This window comes from Lycorma delicatula, chromosome 4 (genome assembly GCF_047948215.1).
Source record: "Lycorma delicatula isolate Av1 chromosome 4, ASM4794821v1, whole genome shotgun sequence".
Lineage (NCBI taxonomy): Eukaryota > Metazoa > Arthropoda > Insecta > Hemiptera > Fulgoridae > Lycorma > Lycorma delicatula.
Window position 1 is genome coordinate 119,752,863 of NC_134458.1, and position 16,879 is coordinate 119,769,741.

A 16,879-nucleotide genomic window follows, 5' to 3' on the forward strand; every position below is an offset into this window, starting at 1 on the left:
AGAAAAAATGTTTACAGTCTGTAAGCATTTTTTCACAAAGGTGTTAAATGAAATTAAGCAATGGAAGAACAGGGTGTCCATAAAAGATCTTTAAATTTGGTTGATTATAAAAAAAAATGTGTTACGTATAATAATGATTCTTCAAGATGAAGGTGTAGATCATACTTTAAAGTTTTTCTTGATTTGAAATGCACAAGCATTCAACATAATTCTTTATTGGTGCACTACCATTCTACATACTGTTCAATGTCTAGGCAGTAATCCAATTCCTGGCAAAATTGGATTGCCAGGTGTGATGCCACATACCAATCGTCCATATTAGCAACCCTTAGTATGATAGCATCCTTGATGAAACCCAATTCAAAGAAATCACATGGTATTAAGTCAATGACCAAGCTGTTGGACCATAATGATTAATCCGGTAATTAGAAAATTTGTTGTTCAGAAATGTACTAATGAATGTAGCTCAGTGTAACGTGGCACTAACTTGGTGGAAAATAATATTTGGGGTTGTAAATGTTGTAGCTAAGATTTGCCAAATTTTTCCAACATATCAAGTTAATCATTGCCAGTCACAGTTTGCTCATGAAAGAAAAAGGGATCAATCATTCTTATTACTTGTCACACATCCTTACATGATAAACTCTCAGATTGTTCAAGACCCAGATTTTTTCTAAACAGACTTTTGTTTATTTATGTTTTCCTGATAAATATAAAGTACCCTTATCAGAAAAAGCAATTTTATTAAGACAATTGTCATTATCATCCTCCAAATAATCAAACATGTTAACAAAATTGATAAGAACAAACCTTTCTTTCTTTTCCTGTTTTGCCTCCGGCAATTACTGTTCAGGTGTTACTTCAGAGGATGAATGAGGATGATATGTATGAGTGTAAATGAAGCGTAGTCTTGTACAGTCTCATTTCAACCATTCCTAAGACGTGTGGTGGTTAATTGAAACTCAACCACCAAAGAACACTGGTATCCACGATCTAGTATCCAAATCCATATAAAAGTACTTCCTTTACTAGGACTCCTAGTAAAGGTAGAACGCTAGAACTCTGGACTCCCAAATCGGCCGATTTGGGGAAGACACATTCACCACTAGACTATAACCCGTGGTGGGTTGATAAGAACAAAACCTATCTTCTATTAACCAAACCTTGTATGTCTTTTTGTTTCATAAAAATTGATAATTTCTTCAAATGCATTTGCTAGATTACTTTATTCTTTTTTATCTACTTTATAAGTAACTGTGCATATAGCTTATACTATTAAATTGCTTCTCCATTAGTTTCAGTAAGTGAGAACAAATGTCATCTTAGACTGGAACAATTACCAGCAAGAAGTTGGTGTTGTAAAATTCTTAGCATGGTTGTGTTATACCAGCTGTTGTTAGTGTTGAAAGTACAAATTTATGAGTCTCTTATTTACAAAATGGATGTAAAACAAATAAGAGTACTAATCACCTGTAGTAATTAAAATTTGTAAGGATGCATTTTTGAATGTTTCCGTACCACATTATTAATAAATGAATGAGGAATGTTTAATAATTATCTATCTGGTGTGTTAATAATAAATGCACTATGTAAATAATTAAAAATATCAATTTTTTTAAATTGAGTTAACAGTTTAAAAAATACAGCGTTTTATATATAGCAGCAGTATATATAGAAGACAATTTGTTTTTAATTCTAATTATTTTTAAATATGTTCGAATTTTTTAAAGATACTTTTTTATTTGGTTTTGATATTTTTATTCTATAATTCCAAAGTTTTATATTAAAATTATTAATTACAAAGAAGTAGTTTTATCAGACATCTTGTTCTATAATTTTATTCTCTTTTATTGAATTGAGTGTGATTTAAGTATGATTATCATATTTATATAACTCCAGTTACATATTGGTTGTTTTATTTTATCTTTTGCTGTCTACCATATTTTTAGCTGTGGCTGATCCAGATGATGAAGAAGGAGAAGTTGTTGATAATATTGAACAACGTAATAAGTATGACATTAACAAGTTAATTCAATATCCAGGCTTCAATGTTCCACCTTCTTCTGAGACTGTTGATGTAAGTATTTAATATCTTTGTTACTTTTTAATTAGTTGAGAATTTTCATGCAGTACATTTGGTATTACATATTACTATTTTCTTACTTTAACATTGTTTCTGAAGTAAAATAATTTTTTATTATCCTTTTAATAGGTTATTTATTTGTAAATAAAATTAGTTCTAAATTTTTTTTCTTATAAATAAGCACTAAATAAATATGTTATTAGTTTATTTAGTTTTATTATGGAGTAAAGAGAAATAAATAAATCATTATCATTGGGACTGTTGCCACAAAAAACATAATTTACAAAAATTTAAATAATATATACAGATCAAACTGATGTTATTAGAGGAAAAGATATCAAGGAATGCATTTTTAGGTAAATTTCATAAGAAAACTACCTATTGTAACGGGTACCATGATTCTGGAAATATGTCAAAATTCCGGAAAATTTTGACATATCTTTGCGTTTCACATCCCCCAGACCCCAAAACCACAGTCAGCTCAAACGTTTATATATATTTCACTTTCTTGTGGACACAATAACTGTCGTAATTTTGCACCAATCGCTTTCAAATTGTTCCTTCAAAATAACTCATCCCAAAATCTGTCAAGTTCATTACTAGCCAAAATCGGACCATGGGGGTGGAAATGGGAGGGCTTTTTTAAAAAGACAATATTGCTATAACTTTCTTATTAAGTAAAATATCAAATTCGTTTAAAGTTTCTACTATTCTTTGTATAAGGGCCTAAAATGTATGTAAGTAAAGCTTTATAATATCATCAATCATTGACCCAGGGGGTGGAAAAAATGGGCTTTTGAAGACAAAAAAAAATCATACCTCCCGTAGTAGGTACAGTATTGAATCAGTTTAAAAGTGGTCGTTAGTCCTCTAAACATTACCTAAAACTTTTGTCTGAAACAATTTTTGATATGACCAAAATGTTTCTGGAATTGTAAGATGGGGCTTGTTTATGCTAATTAATTGCCACTTTAAGGTGGAAATCTTTTTTTATCCCCTACTTAGCATCAGTGAAATCTCTCTGCCTTCCGGCATGCTGAAAGGGATCTTTTTACGTCCTGACCCAGTGTTTAGCATTTATATTTTCAGTGACATTTTTAAACAATGATGGGTTTGTACACCTGCCTTTATGTTTTTTCCCCTAAATTATCAAAACGGATCCACATGTCTAGAACAAGTGAATAGGTTAACAATATAAATAATAATAATAAAGATTGAAGGTGACGTAAAGATTAAAAGACATTTTCAACTAGTGAATTTATTTTAATTACTTTTTTATAATTCTTTAATATTGACGTGAGAATGGATATATTTTACTACTGCCATTATCTGAGTAAAACATTTTGTTTTTAGGATTGTGATAAAATGAAAGTGCCACCATTCAGTATAGATCAAAGTATAGACAGATTAGCAGATTCATTAAGACCAAATGAAGCTAAAACATACTGTCGAAAAAAAGTACCAGTTATTCCATCTACAAGTCCTCCACAACAGGATGAGTCAGTTGCAGAAGAAAATTGTGCTACAGACATGGAATATGAAGAAACACCAGGTATATAACAATTTTATTTTACTTTTCCTGTGTGGTCTTTTAAAGCATTTTATTTAACTCCTATTGGGTACAGTGTAGATAGATTGTTGTTGAAGGCATAAAGTGTATTTTGATCACAATTTTTGTCTATGATCAAATATAATTAATTATAAATATTACATGTGGTGACGTTCACCTAATTCTTATCACTACGTTTTTCTTCCTTTCAAAAGTCATAAATTTCCTGTGGTTATTTTTAAACTTAGTTGACTCTTTTGATAAGAATCCTGACATTTCTTAAATGCTTATTTGTACTATAACTTTTGTTTGCAGTAATAACTATTAACCAAACCTGTTGTATAAGTTTTTTATTTCATAAAAATTGATAAATTTTTCAGATGCATTTCTTTGTTAGATTGCTTTACTGTTTTATGTCTCCTATAAGTAACTGTGCATGTTGCTTCTACTTTAGTTTCAGTTAGTGTGAACAAATGTCATTATAGACTGGGACAATTATCAGTAAGAAGTTGGTGCTGCAAAGTCTCTAGTATGTATGTTGTAGTAGCCATTGTTGGTCTAATAGTTGAAATTTGAGTCCCTTTCACAAAATTGGAAGTGAAACACCAGTAGAGTACTAACACAATAAGTTTTGAAATAGAATCTTATTTCCTACACTATTCTCTTGATACTTTAACAGTTGCTCATTACTCTCCAATATAATCAAAGAACACCACTTATAGAGTTGGTAAATGATAATCGTCCATTGGTATGTATTAATGCAGTGTAGTGTCCATAAAGTTGTGTTGAAACAAAAGAGTCATAATACTGATATTGCATTGAGGAGCTTCTCAAGCAGGTTTGAATTATGGAGCAACTTTTGAATGCTTATGTAGCTAATCGGCAATGAGGAAGAATCCTAACATGCTGTTCAGTTAAGATGTGGACAGTTACAGAGCACGTTGTGCATTGTTTGGATTACTGAAATAAATTAGTGACTATTATTGTTCAGTATAAATATCATTGTGTCTTTAATTAAGAGTTAGATTGATGAAACAAAATCTTTTGGCAGACGATCTGCTAGTGATTAGAAAGTTGATGCTTCACCAGAATCCAAAGATATATTCACCAGAATATATAGAATCCAAAGTAGGCTTTAAAAAAAAAACTTCATTTAATTCAAAAAAAAAAACTTGTTACAGGTTACACGTGTTGCATCCAAGTGGTAGCCCTAAAACATGTTCCTTCTATCCTTTGAACATACATGCTTAATGAGATAGTTAATATTTTTTACAAATTAGTGTTGAATGATGAGGTGACATTTCATGTCTTTGGTCATATTCGCTGACATAATGTGCTTGTCTTTATTTAATAAGAACATGATGTCCCAAAGCATGTGATGTGGCGCCTTTGTGCAAGAGAAAAATAAAACTATAAAGTTTAATATAAGGGTCATTCCATGTCAAGTGGACCAGGTGTCCCCAGTCTACCATTTCCAAACTTCATCAAATTTTGCGTGGACATTCACTGTGGTCTTAAATGCCATTTTACCAAATTGTACCTCTATATCTGCTATTGCTGATTTTCTGTGATCTCTTGAAGAAAAGGGGGTACTTATTGGTAGTTCACGCATGCATACAAAAAATTCTAACTTTGACTTATAATTTTGAAGGCAGTAATAAAGCTATAGGTTTGAGTTTTAATACTTTTGGTTAACATTTTATGCTGAATTCAAATATGTCATCCACAAATATTGTTTCTTTTAGCACCTGGTTTTGAGATACAGCAACTGAAATTCAGCTAAAAAATTGTTGCAATATTTTGTAAGTCAAGTTTCAGCGTATATAATTCCTTATAAATTACTTAAATTGGAATGAGCCTTTGTAACCTGAAAAAGGGCATAATTGTGTGCAACATCCTAAAGTTTCAAAGCAACTGGAGGCTTATGTCACGAGATATTCATCAAATTTGGTCAAAATGTTTTAGCTACATTATTTACCTAACTTTGAAAGCTTATATCTTGGGTATACCTTCTTAGATTTTGTTAGAAAGAGCAACTTTTAAACTACAAAATCCATGTAGTTTGTTTTTTTACTTGTGGTTTTTATGAGTGGCAGAAAAAAGAATTGAAAGATATGCATCTTTCAAACAGGGAGCAAGTTTTCCATAATGTTTATGGGTTAAAGGAATACTCTCTAATAGAAAGTAATTTTTTATCAAGTAATATCATCCGTTTTGCTGCCTGTTAATAGAAAGTTGTTAACTTCATTAGTTGTACCTTGCCTCCTATTGAATGCAGAGCAGACAGTTTCAGCTAATTATATCTGTTATAGCAAGCACAATTTTTTTGAAATATTTATTATATTGCACAAAAATCTTAAAATCATAAACAGAATTAATTATAGTCATAGTAGTAATAACACAGTGCAATAAAGTATTACAATATTATATAGAACACAGTAGCTTCAAAATAAAATAAAAATATCTAAAGTAGTCAGAAACCTTTTAGCACAATACTTTTAATTCCACTTCAGCTTAAATTGTTTCTCAATCATAGACTGGATGTATTCTGGATACATATATTGTTGTCCTGATGATGATGTTGTTGATGGTGCTTCAATATTTTAATGTTATAATTTTTAGAGAAGCAAAAATGTGCTTTTCTGGAATCTAGCAAGTGTCCTTTCTAGGGGACCAATGATAAGAACGAGCTACACTATTAGAGTGTATAAAACTAATGAGGGCGTCATGTTCTTCAAAAGATATATTACATATATTTCCAATCCATAAAGTGTTGTCATACATGCAAGCTACATATTTGCCTGGTTGCAAGGTGTTAAGTGATATGCCTTGGTTAGGTTTATCAGTTTCATAAACATCAGCTTCAAGTAATGAAATATCATTTGAGACTCTGCTGAATTGGATTTTAGCTTTGCCAACTGGCTTAAACGGGTGGTTCTCTCTTGTTCCAGCGACTGTATGACCACTACTAAACCGACTTTCCTGTTCCGGTCTGATTCTTTCAACTTCTTCTCGTGGAATAAAAAAGAACCTGATTCCTGGTATATTATTTTTACAAAATTCAAATAAGTCTCTTGGGGTCAATATCTAGTTTTCTATAGGTCGCTGAAGACTGGCACGTGCTGCTGATTGTGTAGTACCCCAATTCCATCACAAGGTGATTTTCTGTGGCTAGTACTAAAGAATTTCCATTCAGCTGTTATCCCAAAGTCTTCATTGTGCCACAAATTTGATTTTTGTAGTGAGCAGCTGAACCACTCACTGAAGTAGTGTATATGCTTTAGTTCAGTCACTGTCTTCAAGTATTTGTTCAATTCAATCAAAAATATATGAACAGCAATGATATCATGGCACAGACAATCACTGACCATGCAATTGCTAACATTCTAAAGCTGGTTTTTACTGTAATAGACTGTGAATGGATGCAGTGTAGCTTGGCTGTTTTCCCAATGGAATTCCTGCACAACAAACTAATAGTTCTCAGCAAAATCCATCATGATAATGGTATGATTATCATTGAAATTTTACTTCAGTTGTTTGAAATATGAACTTTGATGTTTTGAAACAAAATAGTGGCTAGTCAAGCAAATATCCTTTAAGAAAAGCTCTTCAATAAAATTTTTCATAGTAGTCTCTGTGTCTGTCTATGAATCCACTATTTATATTTTATTAGTTCCTCCAAGTCAGTCTTTAAGCTTATCTAATAAATAGTAGGACTCTAACCCAGTTTTTTCAGGACACTGTACACAGTATTGTAGCAAGCAATCTTTAGATTCTAAACTGCAGACAGTTTTCTCAATCAGTATCTTGTAGTCATCTTTGATGGATATTGCAGCTATCATGAGCTTAACATTTTGATGAATGTTACAAACACAAAGTGATTATGTACCAACAGCACCAACTGTAATGCACCACTTTGTCCTATGTTCACAAAATTTTGATTAGCCAATTTCACGGCCATAATGTATGCAGTAAGCTATGAACATCTCTTTTAAATTGCACAGAAGTAAACATTTCTGCATTTGGACTTTTTCCCCATTGATCCTAACTGAAACAAAATCTTTTTTCCTGGACAGATTTGGGGAAATTCATCATTTTCAAAAAATTTGAGGACCTGTTATCTAATAGCATCCTTCAATTTTTTCCTCCTTTTTTCTGGTTTCGCCAAAATACCAACTTCAGATTTGAGCTTCCTGGTCTGTTTCACCATACGCATTGAAACCTGGAATTCATCAGCTGTTTTCTCAATCCTCCAGCTACTGGGTGCCAGTGTCAAAATGTAAACTAGTTGTGGGCGAGCTGAGATCAAAAGTTTGGCTTTGAGCTTTTTAATCAGGATATCCAGATCTTTACATCCTTGACACTGCTTACTCTTTAATGTTTGCATTACATCAGTAATAATCAAACCAGCAGCAGCTGCTGCTGTAGTAGCAATAGCCTCTTGTGCTATTATTTTCTGCTTCAGGTAGCCTTTTGAATCCCATTTGCTGACATATTTAAGCTTCAAAGGAGAGATTCAAAGTGGTGACAGTGAGGCATCCCAACCCCGTAGGGGAAAACACACCTTCCTTGTGGCACTTCCGGTCGCCACCCCCCTGTTCATAGCCCTGATGGGCTTTAACAGGAGTTGTCTTTCGCCCTCTAACCTTTTACATCTCATAGTAATAAGCCAGGCCTCATTGGGATACCGTGATGTAAATACCTCTGTAGACATTTATATCAGTGGTTTATAAACTCAGCTTTTACCTTCCTTGCAGGCCTCATCTGGACATCTTGAATGTCCTACATCATTGCCCTCTGAACTACCTACTGAGTTCGCGGAAACATGAACCCCGCACCTAGTTTTACATTTGATAGAGCCAATTCGTGTGTAAATGTCTCATAAATTCGAGGCAAGTGAATAATAACATACCACCAAAAATGTTGTTCACAACAATTTTTTCCTAGTTCCCTTAGTGAACTCAACTTCAGTTCATACCCTTGACTTGGTTTCATTATGGACTCCAGTCTATCTACCAGGGAGAGGCAGACAGACCTCCTACTCCCACTCAGCTCCATCGTAGAGTCCTACGTGACATTTACTTTCACTTACCACCACCATCAGGATGCCGCTACACCTCAGCTGCATGGGAATCCATGCCCTTGGCAGTGCAGTCGCCATCCCACTGACATGATGCTTACTCATTCAAAAACTGCCCTCGTCAAAATGATGCTACACCTCACACGGTTACTTGGTTATCCATACCCTCGGCAGTGCAGTCATCGTTCCACCAACAGCTAACATTAACAATGATCACCATTACTTTTACTAACTATGGCTCTATGCCAATATGCCTACCTCCGGCCAATCAACTGCCCAGGCAATCCCTAGCTACCTAGGGTGCTACTCTACTATATTCCTTCAGCCATTCTGCTCAGGGCGAGGAAACTGAGGAAGCCAGCCACAGTAGTCCATTCTCTGCGAGTCTTCCAGTTGGTGTAGATCAAGAAAGTAATTCTTCTCTCAAGCTCCCTAACAATTCTGGCACTGACAGTGAGGCATCCATTCTTCCAGAAGCCTCTAGCATTTCCATATCACTCACTAGATTCTGATTCTGGTTGATCATCCTTTGTCTGAATTTCTCTTTGAGCCAATTCTTGCCTACATCATGGGCATAAATTTTTGACCTGGCTTAAAGTCATATCTTGTTAAAGCTTTTAATCTGTCAGTAGAATCAATATCAATAGACCATAATCCTCTGGCTTTGTGTGACTATTTTTCAAATGGATTACAGCAGTCTTTCTGTAGGAATTCAAACTTCCTCAGCACAACATTATTATGACAGGAACATATATCAGCATCTTCATTAAAGCTAATTCCTGATCGTCGCTGTAAAAGTTCTTTGTCCATTGCTGATAGTTCTTCCTCGGGCAATAAAAAAAGCTTTTCCATAATTAAACATTAAAGACTTGAGGCATTCAGAGCCAAAATGGCAGGGGCTGAGACTTCACTCATTTTAAAACAATTTAAAATTCAGTTTGAGATAACAATAAATGTCACAACTGATTATAGAAGTTATTCACTGGCAACTATGCTTATTCACAAAAAGTTGATGCTTATATACCCTTTTTTCAAAATAAAGAACATTCTAGAATTTTAGACCATTCTTTAAAAAATCTAATTATATTCTGAAGCATTGAATGTTTTTCTACCTTTAGCTGTTGTAATCAACTGGAAATGTCCACAGATTAAAAATCTGTTGCATGCAAAAGATTAATTATCTTTGATAAGCTTTCTTACCTACTGTAATATATGGATCAAAAAACAAAATGCGTGGATTATGTTGTTTTAAAGCTGTCCTTTCCACCTATTATAAAACTAACAAATTCTAAGAAGGTATACCTGATATATAAGCCTTCAAAGATGGGCCAAAAATCATTATAAAATATTTTTGACCAGATTTGGTGATTGTTTTTTCCTGACATAAGATTCCAATTGCTTTGAAACTGCAGGATCCTTCACATAATTATTCCCTTTTTCAAATTACAAGATCTCATTCCGATTAAAGAATTAGATAAGGAAATATATAAGCTCAAACTTTGACTTCTCAAAACCAGATTCCAAAAGAAACTTGTGACTAACATATTTGGATATAGCATAAAAAGTTAACCAACAGTACCAAAATTTGAATCTGTATCTTTATTATTGTCGTCAAAATTGTTAGTCAAAGATAACAATTTTTACATGTCCGCAATTTACAAGTAAGTAGCACACCTTTTTGAAAAGGCCACCAAAAATGAGCCATAGCAGATGCAATTTGGTAAAATGGCATTTCAGACCATGGGGAACCTCCACCTAAAATTTGATTATATTTGGAGATGGTCAAATGGGGACAATTTTCAAAACTGGACCCCTTGACATAGAATAACCCATAAGCTTTGGCAGTAGAGCATGTTATGATGCCACATGACTATTAAGATCTGTTGGAATTATATTCAGTGTCCCAAATTGTAACTAAAAATGTTATTCTATTGATTATGCTCGATCTTTTACAACTGTCTTTGTCTTATATTGTTGGTACCACTTCATACTGTTGTACTACATCTTCAACCAAATACTTCAAATATTAAAAATTGCATAATAAAATGGGTAGGAGCTTATACCAACACTAAAAGGAAAATAATGTTGCTTTACTGATTTGATAGTTCAGAATTAAATTATTTTTTAAATTGCTAATGAAACACATCTGCCTCATCCATGATTGAATAATATTTAATAAGATAAACAGATTGTACTTAAACTACCTCATTTATTATTATAGTTTCTTGTGTTGCTGACCTCCTTGTAAGTGTGGTAACATATAAGTTTAAATTTAAAATTCAAAAGTATATATGACTTCAATTTTTTTTGTTTGTTAGTCTACTATTAATGTGTGTTTATACGTTCATGTATTTCATAATGTGCAGTTATATTAAGAGATGATCCTTTTGTAGAGTATCAAAATTGTTTATTAATGCTGATTGACTTCTCTCTGTAATTGCTGACCAACAAGGACAAGAATATAACAAAATTTTCCAGTTATAGTTTTTAGGTTGTTTTTGGTCATTCTTCACCATTTTTGATTCATTGATTAGCAGATTTTATTATCAGTTTTTTTTTAATTCTAGAGATTGGTTTCTTACCTGAAGATGGTTGCGGTTTTGTTCCACCATTGCCTGATGAACCTTTGCCACCACCTCCACCTGACGACATTCCAGAACCAACTTATGTTGAAGATGGTGAATATTCTTCCCATTCTGGCGAAGCTGATAATGTAAGCTTTTTTTGTTATGTTTGCTTATTATTATAATGATGTTCTCTGAAAGTTACTTTTTTTACAGACTATAGACTATTATTGTAGTGTTTTTATTTAAATCCCAATACAGTGTTAACAAAGTTAGTGTTTGGAAGCATAAGTGACAACAATCTCTTCCCATCATTTGAGATGATTTTAAATAATACATAATAATGATATGCATTTAACATCTTTCTGAAAGTTAAATCTAAAAAAAAGAAGATATATAGACTATAAAATTTTGATAGTGTTGCTATTGTGTAATTAAATAATCTTTTATGGGTATTTATACATATCCATTTATAGCTCTATTATTGCTAGCAGCATAATTGTAAAGGGAAATCACAGGAGTTGGCCAAAAAGTTTTTGCAGATGTCAATGTTTCAAGTCCCCTTAATAAAAAAATTACAGAAAGTGTGTTGGCATGTATTTTGAATTAATTTGCAGACTGGCTGAACATAAATTAGTTAATATGGCTCAAAAAATATATATTGGGCATTAATTGCATTAAATTTTTACAAAATTTAAAAAGAGGGAGAGGTAGTTTTTAGCAATTTTAATTTTTTATATTTTGTGCAATAGTCGTAGATAATTGAGCTTTATTAAAATGAAAGTACTTAGATTATTTTAAATATCAAAGGTTTAAGAAAATCAGATTTAGAAGTGGGGAGCTACTCAACATTATTTCTAAACAGTTTTGCCTCGTATCAATCTGTTTTTAATTAAAGTTTAGATTTGGCTATATATGACCACTGTTATATATATATATATATATATTTGGTTTTTTAATTTAGCTTTAATAACATTACGTGAAATTGGGCTGGCTTATTTAAAATTTTAAACATTTTAAGAAAGGGGCTCCCATGGAGTCTGACTTAAGAATTTAAAAAAAATAATTTATTACAAATTGCAATTTTTATTTTATTTAATAAAATTATTAACTTGATGATACTAAAATTATTTATTTTTCATTTAAAAATCTGAATAATAATAGTAATAATTTTGGTTTAGAATTAAGTAAATGTTATACTACTAACTTAACTTTTATTATTATTACTTACATTTTAAAATTTTGTTCAAAGTAAGGGGCAGTGCTGGAAAAGTTTTATGATCCTTTGTTTGCTTCTTTTATTTACAAAGATTTCTAATAGATCAAATAAAATAATCAACATTTATCCTTGTAAACATTTTACTAAGAAGATATACAATGAGTCTACTGACGGCCTACTTCATTCCTGGGGAATGGTTGTAAATCGATTTCTTATCACAGTCATTTAATTGCAGATAAGAGCCTTCTTCAGTTTGTATTTTAGTTAAAATTTAATTCCGATTGTTAATTGCAATACTTCAATGTGATGTAACCTGACAGATCTTCTAAATCAATAAAAATGATCCTTCTTCATTGGTCCCATTATTGTTGCTTTACTGTCTAAAAAAAAGCCTTTACAGAAACTGTAGTTGAATGATAAAGGTATGCAAATTGACATTATATTTAGTAGTTAATACATTCCATTGAAATTTATTTCTGATTATACTATGAGACTATTATGAGTTCATAGTACATAACAGCATACTTTCCCTCTCTTTTTTTTACAGTTTAATGCGATAATTCACAAGTTATGGTACTTATGTTTGTTTACGGTACACTTGATATTTTAAGTTTCAAATTTTTGTCTTCTAAAGTGATACATATTCTGATATATGATTATATAAATTTAAATTTTATATGATATAAAGGAACATCAAAGAATGGTAGCAAAAATCTTTTGACTTATATATTGTAAAAACAGTGTGCTCAGCAGCAGGGAACATTATGAAACTAATGTTTTTAAAAGGTAAAATCGTCTGCTGTAAAAGTTACGTAATCCTTCAATTATTCATTTTGATTAAGTTAAGGGGTATTATTACAGCAGGCTTTTTGGGTATCTATTTTATATCTTTTTCAAAAAGGTTTTAAAAATTGTTTACTATATGATGATTCAGATAATCATATGATATGTTAATATGATTAAATACAGTTTTTTTACTACATCTGTCATGGATGTTTTAATAAGATTATATTACACAAGGCATGTATTTAAAGTGAGGTCCATTTTGAATTTGGCATCTGTATAAGTGATGTAAACAGTTAGTGCTTATATAGTTCATTTAGTCAACTGTTAGCAACAATACTGTAGCCATTTTGTTGTTTTATTTACACATTTATGCTAATTTAAAGCTACAATTCATGATCCTACAGATTGTGAAGTATGAGGAGTAAATAAATTTTTGATGACAAAAAACAATTCTATGACTGAAATTCACACGCAATTTTTTTTATTTTTCTGGGCCGAATGTTATGAGTGACACAGAGTAAAGTAAAGTAAGACAGGGTGCCGTTCATTTTGAGAAGGATGAAGTAGCTGGCCATTTGTGATAAGATGATTTTATTGAAAAAGAAAATTCAAGAAAACCAGCGCTTTACCTTGTCACAATTGTCTTTTGATGTTTCATGAACTTTGATTTATGAAGTTTTGACTGAAAAATGTCTCATCAATGTCATCAAGGAAATGAATTTTCACAGCATTACAAAAATGAAGGTGATGGAATTTTGTTTTGGGTGTATCACATTGTTATGGGAAGTGAAACCTGGATTTCTTTTTTGAATGCCAAGACAAAGCCTGCAGTCAGTGCATTGGTGGCATTCATCATCTCTAGACTGAGTATCTCGTAGACCAAAAAGTTCAAACAAAAACATTCAGTAAAGAAGCTTATGGCTACTGTTTTCTTTTTGGGGACAAATTCGATATCTTACTTGCCAAATTTAGGGATCGTGGAATTACTGTGACTGCCAATACAAATTGCAAAATGTTAAAAAATTGAAAACCCCCTATAAAAAAATAAATGTGAGGGATGCTGTCCTGCAGGATTTTGTTTTTGCGAACAATGCCTGGCTGCACAAGGCAAATCAGGCAGTAATGTAATTGGAAAAATTTTTTGGGGAAAATCCTGTTGCCCACCCTACAGCCCTGACTTTGTTCCCAGAAATTATTTTCTTTCTCTTCACCTTAAACAGTGGCTTGCATCCAAACATTTGATGATGAATTAGAAAATGGTGTTACTGCATGGGTTAAGTCACTGGACAGAGTTTCATGAAGAAGCTTGTGAAATACTATGATAAATGTACTGAAGTTGAAGGCAGCTATATAGAAAAGTAATAAATAAATTAGATCTTTATGCATAACTAATAAAGTTTGTTTATATTTTTAGTTTTGTTTTTACTTCAAAATGGATCTTAACTTTAAAAACACACCGCGTATTTTAATTACAATGCAATAACCACTATTTGTTATGTAACATATATGCTCAGAAAAAATGTGTAAAGAGAGGCATTAATCATCTTCATTAACTGCATTTTGTATGTAAATTGTAATGTGTAAATGTTCTATATTAAAATATTAAAAAATGTTTTCTGTAAGAAAAGCTGTGAAACATTGCATGGTCTGTTAATTGTATGTATTTTCACATTAATGAATTTTATTTGTTTAGTAAGAAGTATTTCCTTCAACTGATATTTCAGTTACCTGACACTTGTAAGTGCCTAGGTATGATCGATTGATGTTTTTCTTTAATAATTTCTTGTTATTAAATGCTGAAAAAAAAAAAAAGATTTAAACAAATTTTTGATTTTTTTTCAGTGCGATTCACCAACACTTGTTGAACTTGAGGAACAGAAAAAATCAATTCTTACTGAATTAAATTATTCAGATTCATCTGATTCATTGAAAGGTAAAGAAATAGTTTCAATGAATGTTATTAGAATAAAAAATGAATCTGTTGCAAGAACTCCATCACCTAATTTGGGTCGAATGAAGTCTGTTGATCTCGGTACACCGGTTTTAAAAAGTGTATCGCCGTATTCTAAATTGCCTTCTCCAGAATCCTTTTCGCAAAATATTTGCGATGTTATTAATTTTGAAAATTTACCAGATTCTACTGGTATTTATGATAAAATGGTTGGTATTCTTAGCAAAGTCAGATCTTCAGTTAAACGTATACATCACAATGCCGATTATTAGTTTGTTTAATTGTGATTAATTTACTATTTTTTTCTCATTTTTGAAATTGTTTGATCGTCAGTATCAGTTCAATTAGTCATATATTTTAATAATTGTTGATAAAATAATATAGAATTTGTATTATTTAAGTTTATAAATTTTGACTTGTCTAAGTAAGCTGTTATCTTTTATTTAATAAACCAGGTTAAAAAGAAAAATTTGTTTTTCTTGATATTAATGTAAATTATGACGAGGCAATTTACTGATATTAATAGTTTATAAAAATTATCAAACATTCTTAATATTTTATATAGTTCAATCTGTAAATCGCCTATAAATATTTATAGGTAATATAAATTAGTGAAAAAAATTGAAAAGTTTTTCTCTGTGAGAAAACTATGTTGTTAATAGTTTATTATTTATATTTACTACATAACCTTAATATATTTGAACTTCATATCTACGCTTCTGAAAGTTGGCTTAAAATAAAAATTTGAATATATGACAGTTTTACAGAAGTAATAATTATTAATTTAATTTCTTCCATTTAATAATAAATAGTGTCATTGAATAATATTAGGTTAGAGTTTGGTTTTATTATTTTTTAAAATTCAGAAACAGTTTACCAGAGTAATTAAAAAAATCACTATCACTAAATATTTAGTGTAGCTTAATGTAGAACGTTGAATGTATGTCGCTAACAAATTTCATTATAATCATATACTGATAATGAAGATGTATCTGTTGTGTATGAATAATTATTCATATACAACAGTTAAGTAAAAATTTAAGTAAATTTTTACTTAACTGTGTGCATTTCCATTCCATTATAATCTAGTTTTATGTGTTTTTTTATTATTAAATTTTATTTATTTGACAGATTTATTATTGTTTTTTATTAAGTGTCTTTCATTTAAAGTACATTTATACATGAATTAATACTACAGTTGTCAACTTTCCTATTTCTTTTCCTATTTTGCAAACTTCTGATTTCCTGTTTACTCTTAAGAACTGTTTTCAATTTCCTTATCGTATTGATTAAATCCACCTTTAAAATACTTGATAGTAGTTTTTAGTTTTTTTTACCAGACTACTGAGAAATTACTGTATCAATGAGACAGGGTGATACATTTTGAAATTAATAAATAACAGGATGAGTTCAAGTTAAGTTTATATCAGTATTTAATGTAAAAATCATTCTGTAGTAACAGTTACATCTTAATCGCTATTATAATAACTTTTTAAAAAATGAATGCAACAATAAAATGTACAACTCACATTCCAGCTTAAATAAAAGTGTACGACTTAATCAATTAATGTAATAGTTTTATAACACTGTATTGCATTAAACATTAATTGTTTAAATTATTAAAATTTGTTCCACCAATTATAAAAA

At 31.1% G+C, this 16,879-nt stretch overlaps 1 protein-coding gene across 3 annotated transcripts in view; it reads left to right on the plus strand.

Moving 5' to 3' along the window:
* LOC142323820 (zinc finger CCHC domain-containing protein 8 homolog) overlaps window positions 1–16,368 on the plus strand; it is a 37,736-nt gene extending 21,368 nt beyond the window's left edge. For all 3 annotated transcript variants that reach the window (XM_075364072.1, XM_075364071.1, XM_075364073.1), the window contains exons 5-8: window positions 1,950–2,077; window positions 3,437–3,635; window positions 11,280–11,425; window positions 15,124–16,368. In XM_075364072.1, coding sequence (XP_075220187.1) covers window positions 1,950–2,077; window positions 3,437–3,635; window positions 11,280–11,425; window positions 15,124–15,504 — 854 coding nt within the window. In that variant the 3' untranslated portion in view covers window positions 15,505–16,368. The remainder of the gene's footprint in view (window positions 1–1,949; window positions 2,078–3,436; window positions 3,636–11,279; window positions 11,426–15,123) is intronic.
* The last annotated feature ends 511 nt before the right edge of the window (window positions 16,369–16,879 follow it).